At 44.0% G+C, this 19,457-nt stretch overlaps 3 protein-coding genes across 10 annotated transcripts in view; 2 read left to right on the plus strand and 1 right to left on the minus strand.

Annotated features, from left to right (window-relative positions):
• Positions 1–10,714, plus strand: part of ABAT (4-aminobutyrate aminotransferase) — a 50,394-nt gene extending 39,680 nt beyond the window's left edge. For all 7 annotated transcript variants that reach the window (XM_069029958.1, XM_069029960.1, XM_069029961.1 and 4 more), the window contains 10 exons: positions 450–530; positions 640–732; positions 1,105–1,167; positions 1,708–1,771; positions 2,413–2,561; positions 3,751–3,888; positions 5,077–5,244; positions 5,983–6,129; positions 7,116–7,227; positions 8,510–10,714. In XM_069029958.1, the coding sequence (XP_068886059.1) occupies positions 450–530; positions 640–732; positions 1,105–1,167; positions 1,708–1,771; positions 2,413–2,561; positions 3,751–3,888; positions 5,077–5,244; positions 5,983–6,129; positions 7,116–7,227; positions 8,510–8,631 (1,137 nt within the window). In that variant the 3' untranslated portion in view covers positions 8,632–10,714. The remainder of the gene's footprint in view (positions 1–449; positions 531–639; positions 733–1,104; positions 1,168–1,707; positions 1,772–2,412; positions 2,562–3,750; positions 3,889–5,076; positions 5,245–5,982; positions 6,130–7,115; positions 7,228–8,509) is intronic.
• Positions 10,715–11,083: 369 nt separating this feature from the next.
• TMEM186 (transmembrane protein 186) lies at positions 11,084–13,464 on the minus strand. Of its 2 annotated transcripts, none has more exons than XM_069029966.1 (2): positions 13,423–13,464; positions 11,084–12,680 (listed from the first exon to the last, which is right to left on the minus strand). In XM_069029966.1, the coding sequence occupies exons 1-2, from the start codon at positions 13,429–13,431 to the stop codon at positions 11,943–11,945; spliced, it is 747 nt and encodes a 248-aa protein (XP_068886067.1). In that variant the 5' UTR covers positions 13,432–13,464; the 3' UTR covers positions 11,084–11,942. The 2 variants fall into 2 exon arrangements, with proteins under 2 accessions (XP_068886067.1, XP_068886066.1); XM_069029965.1 differs by having other exon boundaries at positions 13,402–13,460.
• Positions 13,465–13,492: 28 nt separating this feature from the next.
• Positions 13,493–19,330, plus strand: PMM2 (phosphomannomutase 2). The gene is made up of 8 exons (XM_069029940.1): positions 13,493–13,593; positions 13,830–13,941; positions 14,871–14,947; positions 15,525–15,616; positions 16,305–16,404; positions 16,855–16,930; positions 18,059–18,174; positions 19,200–19,330. Exons 1-8 carry the CDS (start codon positions 13,528–13,530, stop codon positions 19,302–19,304), a joined length of 744 nt encoding a protein of 247 aa, XP_068886041.1. The 5' UTR covers positions 13,493–13,527; the 3' UTR covers positions 19,305–19,330.
• The last annotated feature ends 127 nt before the right edge of the window (positions 19,331–19,457 follow it).

Consider the following 19,457-nt stretch of genomic DNA (forward strand, 5'->3'; position numbering starts at 1 on the left):
AGCTCCTCATCTTCCACTGAAGAGCCTGGCTCCACCTTCCCAGTGTTGCAAAATGGTCTGTCTTGAAGCTCAGTAAGGATAAGAATGCTGCTGCCCTAGTTGAATTTAGCTACTCAAACTGAAAGCAAGTAATAAAGATTTTTAAGCATATTTCCTGTGTATAAGGAAAATGCAGATTGAGCAACTACAATGGCAATATTGAAGAGAAAATATCAGTATGAGTTAGCATGCACCTTTCCTAAGGTGTCCTGCAAGAATAAAGTAGTAAGGATTAGACAGAAAAACATGTGCTGAGGCAGGAATATTAATCCCTATCTCAAAACTACTTGTGCCATGATACAGATTTCTGCCTGGTATTTATAACTAGAATAAAATGTAACTGCTTTGATATCAACGAATTTTCCGTGGGATGGTAAGACCTAACAATTCCTCTTCCTTTGTCTTTTTAGAGCACTTTTATCAACAGACCTGCCCTAGGGATTTTACCTCCAGAGAACTTTACAGAAAAACTGAAGGAGTCTTTGCTCTCAGTAAGTTTAAAATACCAGTGGACTGATCACTATTATTATCACAGTTATTATCACTTTGCACTACACTTGTGCTCAGTATTTCAGAGTAATTTTCTGTCTTTGTTGACAGGTGGCTCCTAAGGGTCTGTCACAGGTGATGACCATGTCCTGTGGATCCTGCTCTAATGAAAATGCCTTTAAAGCAATATTCATGTGGTACAGAGTAAGTAAAACATTAAGATGTTTTTGTAGGTTTAGATGTAGAAATGAGTATTTATTCATCATCAGAATTGTTATTGTAAAACAAGTGGGGCTTGGAGGTTGTCTTGCTCACGATGTTTGTTATATTCAACCTAGTATAAAATCTTAATTAAAATGTTTTTGTCTAAGCTTTTACTTTATATTGACACAACTTAAGAAGTTATAAAGAAAAGGAAATAAAGAAAATGCAGATTGCAGTCAGCATGTGAAAGCCATAGTCAGGGTCTTTCTTGACTCCAGTCGAATACCAGCGTTACTGGTTTGTGGTTCAGCCATAAATGCATTGGTTGCAACTACAGGAGCACTCATGTTGGGTTGTTTGGGTTTTTTGTAGAACAAGGAGAGGGGCCATAATAATGTCACAAAAGAAGAACTGGAATCTTGTATGATTAATCAGGTAATGTTTGTTCTTTATCAGATACACCTACAGATGTACCACTGGTTTGGCTTGTAATGGAAGATTGAGAGGAAAAGTTTGGTTAGCTACATGTGAAGTGTAATCTCGGCTTTGTAAATTTAGAACATGGTGAAATACAGACTGCTCCCAACAAATATCAGCAGGTCATCAGGAGTGCACGGAGGGCCCAGCACAGGGCAGCCCCAGCCTCTCCTTGCTGAGCCCCCACAGCCCCAATACCACCCCCAGGCACAGCCACCCAGTAAAAAGCTGCTCCTAATTTGTGTAAAAAGGGGTGATTGTGCTGATGGCTCAGCCTGGTGTGAGCTCACCTGTGCAGTGATGTCAGGCCACAGCATGAAACACCAAGGACTCCTCAGTGCCGGGCTTTGGGAGCTGGGGCAGGCTTTAGGGTGTGACCAATGTACTTGTTAAAGGGGGGGCTGTAACAGTTGGTGGGGCCTGATGGAAGAGGAGCTCAGGGGGCAGTGAGGGGGTGTGTGAGCCCCTCGCTGACCCCACTGTGTGCTCTGCTTGCAGCCCCCCGGCTGCCCCGACTACGCCATGCTCTCCTTCATGGGCGGCTTCCACGGCAGGACCCTGGGTAAGCTGTCCCTTGTCCCCCCTCAGCCACTGCAGGGACCCTCAGCTCACTGTGCTTGTCCTCAGACACACAGTGGAGACAATAGAGGTTCATTGACGCTTGCCTTGGAAGCCCCACTTGCATTGAAACAGAATGTTTGAGTGACAGTAGGAATTGATTTTATATTTTTTGAAAAACTGTTCCAGACGGGCTCTTATTTTCATTCTGAATCTGCAGTTTCCTGTCTATACTCGTGAAAATCTAATTCCTGGGGTAAAATCCCCACAAACATGCTGTCACTCGCTTTTACTGGCTTCTATCAGCTCAGTCCCTGTTCTAAGCATGTTACCTGAGAGTGCTGCAACTGTGAACTTTGTGAGCAGTTGTCTTTGGAGGGTTGAAACCCACCTTGTCTGAGCAACCTGTTCAGACTGACAGAGGTTCTCCTGCTCTTCTGGAACAGTGCATGTGGAAACTGATGCTTAAAATCTAGAGCAATCCATTTAAGCCTGACTAAATCCAATTACCCAGTATTTCAGAAGACAGTAAAAACACAGCATTTAATAGAATTCTATAGTCAGGCCATTTTTCACTCTTGGTAGCTTTTTTCTTGTATTGTTCCTAGATAGGTATTGTTTTAATTTTTCCCTCTCTGGATTTAGGTTGCTTAGCTACAACTCACTCTAAAGCAATTCACAAACTGGACATTCCCTCATTGGACTGGCCTATTGCTCCATTTCCAAGGCTAAAGTATCCCCTGGAAGACTTTGTGAAAGAGAATCAACAGGAAGAAGCCCGTTGTTTAGAGGAGGTAAAAAATTCACTGGCAGCTTTCTGTTGTTTTCGATTTGAAATAATGAATAGTGTTGGTAGGATTAGTGCTTTTCACTGAAAGAATGTTTTCAGGGATTGGAACAGCCTGTGATTGGACCAGCATTCAGTGTTGTTTACAGTCAGACCCTTCTCCCTGCCAGCTTACTGGGAATACAGGGCTGCATGAGTGATACCAAAGTGAAATTTCACCTCATAACTTTGTTGTATCACAATGAACTTGTCTCCCAGCTCTTACCAAGGGGCCATGGACTGAGAGAGAGCACAGTGTGGATAACCCTCTCTGCAGTGAGAACCTCCAACACTATTTCAGCCTTTTCACCTTTCAGTGGCAGCCTCTGGCATAAAGCTCTGATCATGCAGGGTTGGACTTGCGAGTCCACTTAGCCAAACCTGCCTCACTTCAGAGAACACAGAAAGCACAGCAAATGGCTTCCCTGGGGCTGCTCCAGGGTAGCTTTGGTGGGAGAAATGCAATGCTGGGAGCCATTATTTTAACAAAAAAACAAACCAAAAAGCCAAACGTTTTCTTAGCAAGTCTGTGCTTGGCTTACTGGCCCCCTTTGGAAACCATTGCTTTGCACAGCCTGCAGGGGATGTGGCCCTGAGAGTTGTGAGGGGGATTTCAAGCACAAACACAACACTAATTGCAGCAACTGGCACTATGAGGTTAATGAGAATTATCTATCAGCCCCTTACAACAACAAGATTTCTGCACTATTTCATCTGGTTAATTTTAATATATCTGAAGTGAGTGACTGGAAAAAGTAAATTTTCCAGATTACCTTTTCTAATATGTTAGCAGAGTTTCGGTTTCTTGCACAAAAATCTATCCCCTTCCATATCACTTAGGTGGAATGACAGCAGTGGCACAGTGAGCTGCAGTAGTGCTCACCACACTGCCAGCTGAACCTGGCTTGAGCTTTCACAGCACTGTAGATAAATATGGAACTAGTTACAGTGTGGTTAGGACATGATTTAAACCCATTCAGGAACAAGAAGGCAGTGTTAAATGCTGGAGGAACCACTTGTTAATCCTTTGTGCTTCTGGCACCTTTAGAGCCAGGAATGTCTATGCAAAGGTGAAGTTCTGCTGAGATTTAATCTTGCTGGGAGGAAATGTGCAAATGTTCTGGAAGGAGAACGTACCATAAATGTTTGTTTTACAGGTGGAAGACCTGATTGTAAAGTACAGGAAAAAGAAGAAGATTGTGGCTGGAATCATTGTGGAACCGATACAGTCAGAGGGTGGGGACAATCATGCTTCAGATGACTTCTTCAGAAAGCTACGAGATATTGCCAGAAAGGTAATAAAACATTTCTCTGGGCACTTAGTGGTAGCTAAACATGCACCCACACATTCTGGGTGTCCCCAGAGGCTTTTCCCTGCCCCAGGCTCTTGGAGGGCTTCACAGGCCTCCTTAGCAGCAGTCAGGGTAGTTATGTACCACATACAAGCAATGTCTGCTCTCTTCCATTTGATCCACACCTAATGGTTTCCTCAGTCCAATAAATTACTTTCTAATTTGAGAGTGAGAAAGAAATATTACTCTGATTCATTAGCTATGAATTTTTTGGGTGTATTCTTTAAATGATAATGCCAGTTGGTTGGGGAGGTTCAATTTCTGAAGAAGCGGATTGTGAAAAGTATAAATTTTTAATGACATGTTTTTAATTGCAAAAAAAAAAAAAAAGCTGAAACACAACTGAAGTCTGGCCATAGTGCTGATGTTCCAATAAAACAATGAAAAGGACAGATGTCTTGGTACTTGGAATGTAAAGTTACCTATTTAGAAGCTATGACCCTCAGTAATACCTACTCCATGCTTTTTTTCACCCTCAAAACATCTGTGTGCTGAAGAGATGCTGCCAAAAGTACTTGCCCATTGTTTTTAAACACAGTATTGTGATGTAGCTTGCTTTCCCTGTCACAAAGTTTGTACAAAATAGTCCTTCACATAAAAACCCCACACTGCCAGCTCACATGAGTCTCTCTTTCAGGAGACGTGTCTGAAAAGGCAGCTTTTCATGCCCCCTAAACTGAACAGCTCATGCTGCTGGTATTGCCTCTGTGCTACATAATGCCCTACTCAGACTGGTGGCAGAGGCTTCATATTTAAAACAAACAAAGCCCCTAGAAATGACACTCTGCTTCCCTCAGGGGCTTTGAAAATGCCACCTCTGCTCCTCTCAGATGTTTTCAGGTATCCTCTAGAAATGCTCAAGACTATATAAAAACATGTACTTTGTGAGTATAGGTAGAAAACAAATTTCTAGTGCCTTCCTGAAAAAACTGCTGAATTTTTAACTGTGAAATCTAACGCACTGTGAGTGGCATTGATGGAGGGATTGAGGAGGGAAGGTTGGGGCAGTGAAGGGAGAGGAGGAAGGGGTGTTGCCTGTGAGTAGCTTGTGTTTATGTGTTCACTAAGGGAGGTGTTTCTGTTTTGGGAAGGAGGGCTCACATTCCCTGCTCCTCACGTCTGTCTCTGCAGCATGGCTGTGCTTTCCTGGTGGACGAGGTGCAGACGGGAGGCGGCTGCACAGGGAAATTCTGGGCACACGAGCACTGGGGCCTGGATGACCCAGCTGATGTGGTAACATTCAGTAAGAAGATGATGACAGGAGGATTTTTCCACAAAGAGGAGTTCAGGCCAAACGCTGTAAGATTTTCAATGAAACTTGAACTCTGTGCTGGTTGGTGACCCCCTGAGGAATGACTGTGACATGCATAGAAGGGACAAGGTTTCCTTCAGCAGTGCAGGTCCAGCTGGATGGGGCTGCTGTTTTACAGAAACTTGCTGTGTGCTCACACAACAGTTGTCATCACCTCTTCCCTTTTATTCCAGTTGTTGTCAGTCACCAAGGTCATCAAGCTGGTGGGGGGGAGAGGAGAACTGAGTTTAACCTAATGGAACAAACCTTCAGTACAAAATCCAGCCACAAACTCACTCCTTGTCCTGTAGGGCAACTTGGGAACTTCAGAGCCTATATGTCAGCATTAGAGATGTTGTCAGCAAGATTTCTTCTTTGCACTAATGACATTTGAGATGTAATAAATTGGAAAAAAAGTAGAATTAAGGGGAAGAACATAAATCTTGATGTAAAAGCCTGTATAGATGATGGTTAGTTCCTGTCATCTGTAGCTGCATTTCAATGAGACGTCAGAGCAGCGAGGCACAGTGCAGTAAATAAGAAGCATGAAGTAGTCACCCCATGTTTCAGCTCAGCAGGGCGGTGGGATTTTGCTTTACAAGATAAAAAACAGAGGGGTTGGTGAGATTAGTGCATGCCTTTTCATATATCACGTTTGCATTGCCAGTGTGATGCCTTGCTTTTCTTAATTTACAGTGATTTGCCTGTTAACATGTTCCACAACTCTTTTTCCACCCTTTCCCAAGCCCTACCGGATTTTTAACACCTGGCTTGGAGATCCATCCAAGAACCTTATGCTTGCTGAAGTCATTAAGGTTATTAAAACAGAAGACCTTTTAAACAATGCAACCCACGCTGGGAAAGCACTGTTGACTGGGCTGCTGGATTTGCAGGTAAACTTCTGGAAGGATTGTAGATAAGGAGAAATTTCCTGATGAGGTAGGATCTTACCTCATCCATTTTAAACACGTGGACTGAGGAACTCCAGCTGGGGTCTAGACCATTATAATAACTTCAACATGAGCCTGAATAACTGTGTCATTTGGAATTGAAGTAAACTTACTGACTTAAACATGCTGGGTTTATATAGCTTAATCCAGTATAAAGGGTAGTTCCCAAAATACCTTAAGGTATGAACTGCAGCTAATTAAATTACTTTGTAGAAGGTTTTGTTACCATAAGCAGCTGGTATTTTATTGTCCTAAAGTTTTTTTTCAAGGAAGGTGCTTTCATATTTTTTTCCTATTCTGCTGGGCTGTTGAAATAAGAAAATTGTATCTTTCCCTCCCTTGTTTAAGGGAAATTCCTGACAGCTTCTACTATGGAGCTCTTCAGACAGGCATTTAAGCATAGGCTTGTGGTGCTCACCTCCCAAAGGCATTTTGCACAGGACAATCCCAGACACAGTCTCTGCTCTCTCCACAGCTTTAAGACACAGCAGGCAGAAGAACAAAAAACACTATAATCTCATACCTTGGAGGGCCAGAATACAACTAGTTTTATCCAAAAGGTTGCTCTTCCAAACGATGAGGATTGTAATTGAGAGTAAGTGATGCAGATGCTACTGGCAGGTGTCTCAGTGCAGGGTAAGAATGAGCTGGTTTCTAGCCCCAGTGCAGATGAGTCCACTGTAGATGTAAGTAAGGTGTGCTAGGCTCATTCCAAAGAATATTCTACTTGACCCAGCTGATGGGTCAGATTCATTCTCCCTCCCTGCTTTGTGTTGGGCTCTGCAGGCTGAGCAGGACGTGAGGCTGTGTGAGGCTCCACTCCAGCAGAATGAGGAGGCATCAGGGTTTCCACCTGGCAGAGCCAGGCTTGCCACCAGATGCCCTCTGTTGCAGCACCTGCCATGTGCTTGTCTCTCCTCTCTCTGCAGGCTCGTTACCCCCATCTCATCAGCAGAGTGAGAGGAAGAGGAACATTCTGTTCGTTTGACACTCCAAATGATGCAACTAGAAACAAGTTAATTACAATAGCCAGAAACAAAGGTAAGAAACTTTGTACGTGTGGATGAGCTTCATGTGACAAACAGTAGCACAGGTAATGCTTTACATTTTCCTTTTCATATGGTGCATGTGTATTTCAGTATCACAGGACAGCAGTAAAATGACAAAGTTGTGGTTAGACTTAGAAACACTGTTGTCAGAGATCTGAGAGCAGTCTGTGTGCATTTACCAGTCTCTACAGGTCTGAGGTTACTGGAAGAGATCTGTATAGGGCACGAGTTTTTGTGACATCAGTTTCATAGTCCTCTGCAGTGACCTTAGGTGCCCATGGACATGGTTTACTTCTAGAAACAGGAAAGTTAGAAGAAAGTTAATGTCACTCAGGAAAACACAGGGAGGAGAACTGTGAATTCTATAAATACATAATTCCTATACCTAGGAACACCTAATGATGAAGTATGAGTGCCTAAAATGGGCACAGATCTACAGTGACATCCCTCTTTTCCCACAGAACTATTACCAGCTGCAGACAGGCCCAGGTATCAGGAGGGGAACCTTGGTATCTACACCTAACATTCTCTTTGAATTGAAGTGTGTGGGCCCTGTGTTTGCTGCTCTCTGGTTTTGCTGTTACTCCTATCTCTTGAAAGAAGCAGCCAGAGTGCATCTAAACCGTGGTGAAACCAAAATTTTAGAGTGCAAAAGACACCATTTTTTTTCTTGGAAACTAAGCCAGCAGGGAGACGAGGCAAGTGGTTTGTTTCATGGGTAAACCAAGGCTCTGCTTTGAGGCAGGGTAAGCTCAGCTTAGTAATATGGGTTCTCGTTGCTCAGACATTTCCAAGAACTGATTTTGGGCTAAAAAGTGCATTTTAAAGCACTGCAGGGAGCGGTTTGCTGGCACTGAGACATTTTAACTTTTTGTCATTAGAAATGAATTAGTTTACAAACCAAATTGCAAAGAAACCTCCTGTGTCTTGTTGTGGCACCAAGATACTTGACCAGCAGAGTACTGTAGCTCTGAAATCTCAGATGCTGCTTGACCTCTGTGCTGGATGGATTCTTTCCATTGCTGTCAGGATTAGTCCCAATACTCCAAGTGTTTATAGAACAGCTCCAGGCACACCCACAGTGTTATTCTAAGGTGCTGTGAAGCTTGAGGGCATTCACACCACAATGTGCTGTATCATGGTGTGGCTAGCAGGATGTGGGGAGCTTCTGCTGGCCCACCACAGTGAGGTTATCCTCATTCAGAGACCTGAATTTTTCTGGATATTTGGCAAACATGGAAATGACTTGAGGACCTATTCTGTGCTCATTTCAGGTGTTGTTCTGGGAGGCTGTGGAGACAGATCCATTCGTTTTCGTCCAACACTGATCTTCAAGGATCACCACGCGCACCTCTTCCTGAACATTTTCAGTGACATCCTAGCAAACTTCAAGTAAAAAGCAGTTCCCTCGCACTGAACAGCTGATTATGAAATTAGTTTGCATTAATTCATGTCTTCTCTACTTACAAGATAAGTGTAAAGTCATAAACTGAGGTTTGTGTTCTGTCTGTAATCCTGCCCAAGGCAAGCTGCTCCATGCACACGTGCCCCAGGCAGAGCATTGGCACTGGTCACCAGCAGGTACATGCAGCTGTCCCTCACTGTGCATTCCCTAGAAAATGTGGCCTGGTGCACTCCCTAGAACCTCCCTCTTCTGGCCTGGGCCATGTTAACTGCAGAGTCCTCCCTCCAGCCATGTCCCTGACTCTCCACTGTCTGAACAGGACCTGGTACAGTCTGTTTCCACAGGTGACCCTGGTAGATTTGTGTCCAGAAGCAACAACAACTGTGGCCAAACACGCAGAGCCACACACCTGCCACACAGAGAGTGCCATTCTCTAATGGCAGCTGGAATAAAATCAGTGTTTCAAGGAAAGCTCTACTTTCCACCACTGCCAAGCACAGTATTTTAAAGAATAATTTCCAGCTTTATTCCCTCGAGTACAGGCATCTGCCACACCAACTGCATCAGGGCACTGTCAGCTCTGCCCAGCCTGCACTCACTGCTTCAGGGGCACTGGTGCCCTCAGCCACACCTGCAGTGCTGCAAGTGGCACTGAAGCCCTTGTCCTTTTGTCCTCATCATGGATGAGTTTTAAAACTTTTGACTTCTCTTACAAGCAGACTTGTACAGAGAAAACTCTACCCTGAAGTATGTAATTTGACAAAGCTTAGAGAACCATGCAAAGCACATTCTTCCACTTCTGCCAGCAGTCTAGAATGATTCCAATTATTTTACTATTTGCCCAGAACACACAATAGCCATTAATTTATCTATTACAACTTCTACACGAATACTTGAGGTATTTTGTAAAACTAAAGCAGAACTGCTTTATCTTAGCCATTATCTGGTATCAGAGCCACTACAGTGAAGGCCTAGTCCTGACTGCACATTTATAATGCAAAGTAATTCTATTTTTGTTCTAATAGTATATTCTAAGTCATCAATACTTCAGAGATCTTCTAGAAAGCCACAGGATCAAAAAATGTGTCAACAGTTCATTAATTTGTTTCTCTTCAGAGAATTGTTTTGGACGTCTCTTTACTGTTTGCTGAAGGCTGACTTGAACTAGATCTGGTGCCTTTCTTTTTCTTGGTGAGCATCTGGATTTTGTTTACTAAGTTTAACTTTTTGTTGTGCACCAAAAACAGGGACCACAATGGCCTTTACAGTTGCCCTATCAGGACCTGACCACAATTTTTAAGTACATAATAAGAGACAGAGAAGTTAAAAGATTTACATGTTTAATACAGCTACCAAAATGTGAAAAGGTTCCTTACCTGCTTTGAGAAGCGTTAATCATGGTTTTCCCATTTTGAAGTACTGGTATGGGAAACTCGAGCACAGTCACTTCTGCCAGCTTTAAACCCAGTGGGATTTCTGTAAACCTCTGCAGAAAGCAGAACTCTGGTACCAGCTGGGCAGAACCTGAGCAGGTTTTTGAACAGAGGTTGTAGAAATCTGGGGGAAGGACCGGTAAAAATTGGTGTTCAACAAAACCTCATTGTCATCGCTGTCCTCGTAAGCGTATTATCAGCAAAAGGAAAGTCAAACCAAGAACTGGATTTGACAGCATTTTGGGAATTAGTTTGTTCAACATATCAGTGCAGTAGTTTTAGTGAATGTCTCTAGCAAGTCTTGTACTTTTACAGAAGCAAAGGTCCAGTAATTTGAAGTCTTACCACGTCTTCACTTTTATTATAACTACTCTAGGTGTTTTTATAATTTTTACTGACACTCAGTAACTGTATAATTGTGTACAACATGTTGATGAAATCGTTAGAGAATATATAGAAAGCACTGCAGCTGAAGCATATAAAGTTAATATTGTTTACAGCATACTGTGGACAGTGCCAAATAAATGTTTAAACAAATACTTAAGTACACTTCATGGTGTAACTAGTAACTGTACACAGATTCATAACAAATGACATCAATCGTGTAATCAATATTCTTAAATAAAATATTTATAATTGAACTTCTCCAGGGCTTTTCATTTTGCACCCAGTACACGCCTAAACTGAACAATGAGTGTGTATTAAATACATCTTGATGAATATAAACCTCCAAAAAACACAGTGTACCTGTACAGCCCACTGTATTTTGCTGCCATGGCGTTTACACCAAGGAACATTTGGATTTCTTTTGATATTGCTGTGCCACACAGTATCAGCCACAATTTAAACTTGCAGAACCCCATTAGGAAAAGCTCAACACGAATAAATAGTAATTCAGGGTTACCCTGTGGCACTTAAGTGGCAATTTTATTTAACTGCGTCTGCTGATCCACCAAGAAACAGAGGTTTCACTTCACATGAGGAAGAAATAAGGGAAAGAACACTGCAGATTATTGGAGAGGGTCAGTTTATTTGCCAGTTTCAAATGAAATAAGAGCTAGAAGAGTGGTGTGAGGAGTTACCTTGCTTCTGACAGTTCAAAAATGCGTTATAGGTGGTAAGTTTGGTTCTTTCTTGGGTTTAAATTCCTCATTTCTACTGAGGTTTTGGAAAAGGAAGAATCATACCAGTACCATGAAATAAACCCACAATCCTTCACAGGCACAGGTGCTGCATTTCCCATTCCAATGAAGAATGGCAATTTCTGTAAAAGGCTCCTGAAATAGTGCCCCAGCCTTTAACTTAACAGCTGAGCTGCCAGTGTCTCTTGGAGCACACACCCTTGTTTTGCCCAGTTCCACTCCCATCCTGGAGGACCCTCCTGAGGCCAGGACACCCCCCCATGCCTCCCCAGTTCCCTCAGTTGCATTAACACATGAGCATGTCTTTCTCTGACATGCAGCAGTACTCATCATATGGATGTACCAGACCAGCTTTAATTTCCAGAGCCTTCCCAGCCAACCTGAAATTGGCTAAAAGAAACAGAGTTTGCAGTGAGGATGCTCTGGCAGCTCCTGCATTTCATTTCAAGAGTTTTTTCATGTTTCGAAACAACGGAAGAGGCCAACTAAAACAAACAGTCAGGGTCAGCCCCAGTACTTTGGCCTCCTATGGAATCTGACATGGAACAGACACTCCTCACACCTTTAATCCAGTGGGCTGTGCTTTACCACTGTGACTTTCTACACTGAGTGCACTTAGAGCAGGCTTTGCACAGGAAAAGGACACAGATGTAGTTTGGTAAGCTACTTAAACCGCATGGAACAATGAACATGCATCATAGAAAAACACTGGAAATGAGGTGCTGTGTCACACATGTTCTCCAAATATTTGAGTAAACTTCTGTCTGTCTACAATCTGGCCATACTTAATTGTAAAATACAAAGTATCTGTACTGTTAGACCGTTTGAACTGGAGAAGTAGCTCCTCCTTGGTATCTCCAACTTCATCCAAAGTCACCACTGTCTCTATGGGACAGTAAATGTCATTACGTCTTCCCCAAAATGTCAAGTGGGCCACTCTGACAGTTTGGCCGGTTTCACTTAAGTAGATGAAGCCAATAATTCTTCTGAAAAAGTAGCTCATACCATACAACATTACCCCCGCAAAGACGGCGATGCCAGTTGTATAGAAGAGGATATTCTGAGACACGTGGCCCTGCAGGTAGAGGTAGCAGATGGGAGGCAGCATGACCATGGAGGTGGCAGTCTGCAGCAGCTTCAGTCTCGACAGGACCCTGCAGTACTTTATCCCTGGGAACCTGTAGACCAGTTTGAACTCTTCTGTTCTCCCATCCACAGCCTTCTGTTGGACCACATCAGCAGGGGCCGAATGGGACAGACACACAGACGGCTCTCGCAGTCTCCTGATGTAATTACTGACACCATGAATCCGCTGGGTTTGTGACTGCAAACACTCCCACGAACCAAAAATCCAGGGTGGGCGAGCATCTTCCCTTCTCCATGACCTTGTCCAGAGCTCCTTCTGTAGACATCTCCCAAAAGCTGGTGCCGTGCAGACTTTAGTTCTAACTGTGCAGAGCCAAGCCTGTAGGGAAAGATTCCCACAGGTCATCATTTGAGTCCTCTTTAAAACCCAATCAGTGAGCTCAGAGTTGGTCCCCCGGGCACCTACAGACAGTAGAGCACAGGCCCCAGCTCACTGCAACCTTAAACCAGTGTTCTGACAGGAAACTGATGTTTGTGTTCCCATCCCTCCCTGCAGAGGGTGAGGGAAAACTTTGCTAACACAGCTGGTATCAGTCAGCTCAGTGACCGACCCTTGCCCACCCCGTGCCTGTCGCTGTCTGAGCAATACCACAGTGAAAGCTGCCTCTACCTACTGAAATCGGCGACTCGTTAAATAACCACTTAAACAGCAATTTTAGGGAAAAAAAAAAAGTATACTAAGCACGGCAAAGGGGAGGACAGCGCGCGCTAGGCCGAAAGAGAGAGCAGACGCTGGGAACACGCAGAACTGAAGAGAAAAGGCAGAAGAGAAGTTCCGCGCTGCCCTCGCCGTGCTGCAACACACGCGGGCACGCGTCTGTGCAAGGACCCGTCACCGAGCGGCCCGCGACGGGATGGGGACAGGGCTGGGGAAAGGGGACGGGAAGGAGATGGGGAAAAGGGAGAAGGAGGGGAAAAGGAGGGGAACAGGGAGCGGCCCACGATGGGATGGGGACAGGGCTGGGGAAAGGGGACGGGAAGGAGATGGGGAAAAGGGAGAAGGAGGGGAAAAGGAGGGGAACAGGGAGCGAGCGGCCCACCCCAGCAGCCGCAGCCCTCACCGCCGCCATGGCCCCGCCGCCTCAGCGCGGCTGCGCCGCCGCCCCGCCCCGCCCCGCCCCGCGCCGCCTCTCCGTGAGGGGCGGCCCCGCCAGCCCGCGCCCGCCATGGCGCCGCCGCCCTCAGCGCTCTGCCTGTTCGACGTGGATGGGACCCTCACGGCCCCGCGCCAGGCGAGTGCGGGACGGGGCTGCGAGCCCGAGGGGAGCGGGGCGGACCGCACGCCGCATCCCGCCTGCGAGCCCGCGGGGACCGGCGTGTGCCGCACGCTGCATCCCGCGGGCTCCGTGGGCACCCTCAATGCGCTGCTTAGAGACCCGCACGGGCTTGTACTGTGGGCTTGTACTGCTTGTTGCGGAATGGAGGCGCTGGCCTCTGGCAAATCTGACGGCTCTGTTTTGGACCCCAGAAAATCTCGGCGGAGATGGCGGCGTTCGTGCAGCGGCTGCGGCAGAAGGTGAAGGTGGGAGTGGTGGGCGGCTCGGACTTGGCCAAGATCCGCGAGCAGCTGGGCGAGGACGGTAAGGGCCGGGCTGATGCAATCCGGGGCCCACGGGGAAGGCGTGAAGGTTACGTGGAGGTTAAAGCCCATTCATCTTCCTGTTGCCTTGCTTTTAACTCTTTCCTGGTGGTGTTGTGTTGAGCTTAGGATGACGAGCTACTTACCGGCAATTGGAAATCGCAGCCTGTTTGCACTGTACAGGTATCTCGGTATCAAATTAAGAGGTTGTTACTGAAGGTGAAATTCTGCCGTGGTGACAGAACCTTGGGGGGGCTGTTTCACACTGCTGTGTACAGTGGAATCGTGTATGTGACGTACACGTGTGGGCTGCTCAGCTGTCGAGCACATCCCTCAAGGACCTGATTTTGTTCACTGTGGGGTTATGATACAGCAGTGGATTCTTGCCTTAGTCTTTTATTTTTAATGGTCTTTACCTATTTGATGCCACTGATAGCCTCCTGCAGTCCCCAGACAAATCAGAGTTTGTTTGCCTTCCCAGTGGTCTCCAGTAAACCGTATCATCTTGTGTTGTGCTGAGAGTCTCACAGCTCCCAGGCATCTGCTGAAGATTAGTGACACTGAGGAAACAAACCTAACAGGGCATTATTTGGCTTGCTTTCTAGCCAGGCTGTGTGCCAGGTGTTTGCAGTGTTTGAGGTGTTTGATCATTTCTTTACATTTAATGCAAAGAGTCACTTGCAAGCAAGGAAGAGCCTCTAAGTAAAACCACAGATAATGCAAACAAATGACTTCATGTGATTTGAGGTGTGCGTTAATCTTGGTGAGAAAGGGGACTAGCATTAATCTTGTGCTTCATGCTGTGCTGCTGAAACTTTCATGCTTTAGGAGCTAATGTTTTGTGTATTTTAACCTATTTGACATATAAGACAATTCTGCATGAAGCATACAGGGGAAATGGTGAGTTACTGTCTTTTTGCTTGTTTGCAGTGATTGAAAAATATGACTACGTGTTTCCAGAAAACGGCCTGGTAGCATACAAAGATGGGAAGTTCTTGAGCAAGCAGGTAAGTGTGAAATTTACAGTCGTGGGGAAAAAGAAATCTGCTAAGCAAGATTTTTAGTTTATTGCTACAGAGTAGTCTTCTGTAATCACCTTTTCAAAGACCAAAATTACTGCTGGTTTCATATGTTAGTCCTGTTAATGCATCATTCATTTGGCATGTAATGTTTAACATAAGTGATGGAGAGTAAACATTTGAGATCCTGGCTGAATTTGCTGCCTTGACCAGTGGTTCCAGCTTACTGCAGGAACAAGCTCCATTTCTTCATGCTTGGCTGTAGCAGACATTAAACGCAGCTTTTTGTTTAGGGCTGCTGCTTGTGGCCCCCAGTTTCCTTCTGAAGCAGGTACAAGTAGGAATCACATTAAAGGGCAGTTTGCTGTTATTAAGTGAACAAAAAGGAAAATGAGAGCCTTTAGTTAGTACCATGTGAGCATCAGCTGATGTTACTGATTGAAGGCATGTTTGTTTCTCTGTGGTATTAACCATGCCTGATTACCCAATATCTGTGTTTTCCATGTGACTTGCTTTTAGAATCTCAAATTCTGGACCCTTGGTTGAATGGTGTTTGTTTTGTTAGAGCATTCAGGGCCACCTGGGCGAGGACATCCTTCAAGATGTCATCAACTACTGCCTGAGCTACATTGCAAAGATTAAACTGCCAAAGAAGAGGTATGTGCACACAGACAGCTCAGTGTGGGCAAGTTCTCCATGCTGGGATGTAAAGCTCAGCTCAGGGTGCTTAGCAAAAAAATGAGTAATTTCTGCCTAGGGAGCAACATTGTGTGTGTGAAACAGAGCTCCATCCATGCAAGCTCTCAGCTGGAACACAGGGTTTGAAATACTGACGCAGTGTTTTTATGTCAGGGGAAAGGAGATTCGGTTTTGAAGTAGGAGTGTTGCCTTGCCATGGTTGGAATTCAGCAGCACAGTGTTTTCCAGAGATGAGAAGTGCAGCTGGACCAGCTGTCCTCACCATCTGTGTGATGTGTGAGGTGCAGCTGCTCAAGACACTGAAATGCACCGTGTAAGGCAGGGCAGGACACTGCCCACATTGCTGTCAATTTTGCATCTCCACCCCAAAACTGACAGCCTGGCCTGTCAGGCTCTGAGGTTGATGGGATGCTCCAGTCACACTTGTAAAACCAAATTGTACCTTTAAAAGTTGGTGAGGATGATGTTGAGGTTGCCAGATTCAAAGTTCAAAAGACTTCTTGGTGCCAGAGGTGTCTGCATGTTTGGGGTTTATGCATACAGTGAGACAGTTGCCTTTAGAATTAAATGGAGACTTATTATGATATTAAGTGTTTTGAGCAATTTTCTCACCTATTTTCTGTCTTGCTAATCAATTCTCTTGCAGAGGCACTTTCATTGAGTTCCGAAATGGGATGTTAAATGTATCCCCCATTGGAAGAAGCTGCAGCCAGGAAGAACGACTTGAGTTCTATGAACTTGATAAAGTGAGTTACAACTCTTGAAAAATACCCAGCTCTCCTGGAGGAGGCAGTTATGGCCAGGTTATGATTTTTAAAAAACTTCTATAATTTGTACCATTTTTTTCATTTTAATCCTTTTATGTGGTTTAACTAATTTCCTCATTCAGACCTCAGGCAATAAGCAATGCGGTTTTTTGTTGCAATAGCAATGATTACTTGCAGAAAGGTGGGTTTGGCTCATGTTTTTAATCCAATATCCAGAATACTGAACTGTTTCTATACATGGGGTTCCTGAAAAACCCTGTCCTAGGTAAAGCCATAATTTCTCGGTGTGCTCTTTGGTGTAACCATTCAAGTCAATAAAACCATTCTTTTTTTGAATATTTTGGGGTGTTTCTGGGTTATCTTTTCATTGATAAATCAACACAGCGTGTGTGTAACTGATGTTTTGTTTTCTTTTTTTCTTAACAACAGAAGGAGCATATAAGAGAGAAATTTGTAGCTGATCTACAAAGAGAATTTGCAGGCAAAGGCCTCACATTTTCTATAGGTAAAACTTTAAAATAATGTCATTTAAAACATCAATTAATTTAAATTTCATTTAAGTCATACTCTCTTATGGCTGTGACATCCCATCTCATTTGTGTGACAGGTCTCTCTGGGGATGGCTGCAGGCAAGACTGAGCATCTTTTTCTTTTCAGGCTTTTACTGGGACATTTTAATTGAAATCCATCAACAAAGAGAACTTTATTTCTTGTCATCAATTCATTGTCCTTTAATGTCAGTTGTGTGACTGATTCTGCTCATTTTGGAGCATATTACATGCTTCTGGTCAGTCAGAGTTGTTCCTGTGAATCAGTTTTGATCAGAACTACTCCCTCAGTGCTGTTCCAGTTGCCCTTGGTTCTTCAGCTGTACCTGCATTGTGTGGGAGGAAAGAAAGAATCCAAGAGCAAGTGCAAGCTTAAGGAAAAAAACAATAATAAGGGGGAATTAATTTTTCATGCATTTTTTTCTTTTTTACCCTCTCCCCTAATATATCACCATATTCCTGCCTTTTATTACTTTTCAGAATTGCATAGCATGGTTGCCATTAGTGCTGAAGTGCTAAGGCAAAAGTGAAGTGCAGTGTAGCTCTTCCTCTCTCCTTTATGTTGGAAATACCTTTTGGACACCTGCTTCAACTGGGAATCCTGCTCCTAGGTATTTGTGAAGGCCAAGGGCTCAGAACTGGAACAGTTCATTGTCCTGTTAGCATATGCTAAAAGGGCTGATTTCTTCCCTTTCCTACTCTGAAAGCCTTAGAAAGTCTTTTGCCTGTGATTTTATGGCTGTACATTCACCAGTGGCTGTGTTCATTTGTGTCCTTTCTTTCTAAAAGAGGTTGAACATAATTCTTTTTAAAAGGTTCACTTGGAGAGCAGTGAGTATTTGGGAACATGCTCAGACTTCCATATTTGTGGAAAATGGATAAATAATCTCTGAATCACAACTGTGGGAACTGATACCCTATAAGACACTTTCTGTATTTGCAGGACTTAACTCGGGGCTCTCATAACATTTCTGTGCCTTCTGCAAAGCTCCCTCTGCCTAAAATCATACCCACTTCAGGGTTTTTTTCACCTCCTCTCCCTTCATTCTTAAAATGAAACAAGTCTTGGTTCCTCTCTCTCCTAGGAGGGCAGATCAGCATCGATGTGTTTCCAGATGGCTGGGATAAAAGGTACTGCTTAGGAATTGTTGCCAAGGATGGATACAAGACTGTTTATTTCTTTGGAGATAAGACCATGCCAGTGAGTATATTAGCTTGTTATATTAATTTGAGAGCTGCTGGTTTTTAAACCACAAGGACTGTAGGTTCTAACCTTACAACCTTAATCCTGGCAAGAGCTGAAGTCAGGATATAACAACTGTATGTCCATGTTTACCTGGCTGCAGCTGGGAGGTTTTCCTTCTGTTTCCTGAAGTGAACACAGGGTTCTTGCCTTAACAGAGGTTGTTTTAAAATTGAACTCCTGTAATTCTGTTGAACACCTAGGTGACATGACTGTGTGAAACTGATTATCCTGCTTGGTTAGTGTAGATTGATGATGCTTGTTGGCTGGTGTTTATTAAACATATTTATTCTTATTTAACATTGTGCATTTGCTCACTACTCTGTCTGTCTCCACTCTGGGGAACTGAACATAGTCCCTGTCCCTCATCATGGGGCAGAGCTCTGTAGGGCAATTCAGAGGCTTTTAAAAACCCTGAACAGAGACCTGACAAGAGCTGGTGAGAGCACTGGCAAGCACAAGGACTTGGATGAAATTAAATCTGTCTAAATATGGCCAAGGAACAGTGCCAAGCTAAGTTTTGTAAGAAAAGGCTTAGTTTTATAAGAACTTTCAGTTACAAAACTCTTAAGTTACAAGGAACTTTATACATTTTAAAAGGTAAAGTTTTATAAGAAAAAGACAAGATTGAAATTAAAGGTTTTTTCCCCCACATCAGCTGCAAAAGTAATGACCTGTCCCTCTGGCACAGAGTTTACAGACAGTTCATTTTAAACCCTCTAAGTGGCAGTGCAGCATTTCCAGAGTGTTGAAGTACTAAGAGCTGATGCTGAGCCTGTGAAAGCAGTGAGGCAAACAGAAATTTGGGAACAAAGCTGTGGATTTTGGGGATCTCTGCCCATACAGTGGCAGTGCTGTTGTTCACTGAGCCTCATCACTGCAGACCCTTGGAAAAAGTCCATTCTTTCCCTGTTTCTTTCCATGTTTTCCTTTTTGTGACTCTGCTTTATGTTAAATAAAATTAAATCCTCTTCTGCTTCCAGGGAGGGAATGACTATGAAATTTTCACAGACTCCAGAACAGAAGGCCACAGTGTCACATCCCCACAGGATACAAGAAGAATCTGTGAAGAGCTATTTTTTAAATAAAAGACTTTTAGAATTCACACTTCCAAGATGGTTAAAACAGCAAAATAACTTGAAGCATCATCTTCATTCTGTATTGTTTTTTTGTATTTGGTCATGAATATCAAGTGCTTTGCAGGTCAGTCATTACTGAAGGGAAATGTGGTTTTTAAGATA

The sequence above is a fragment of the Aphelocoma coerulescens genome, chromosome 14 (assembly GCF_041296385.1).
Source record: "Aphelocoma coerulescens isolate FSJ_1873_10779 chromosome 14, UR_Acoe_1.0, whole genome shotgun sequence".
Classification (NCBI taxonomy): Eukaryota; Metazoa; Chordata; class Aves; order Passeriformes; family Corvidae; genus Aphelocoma; species Aphelocoma coerulescens.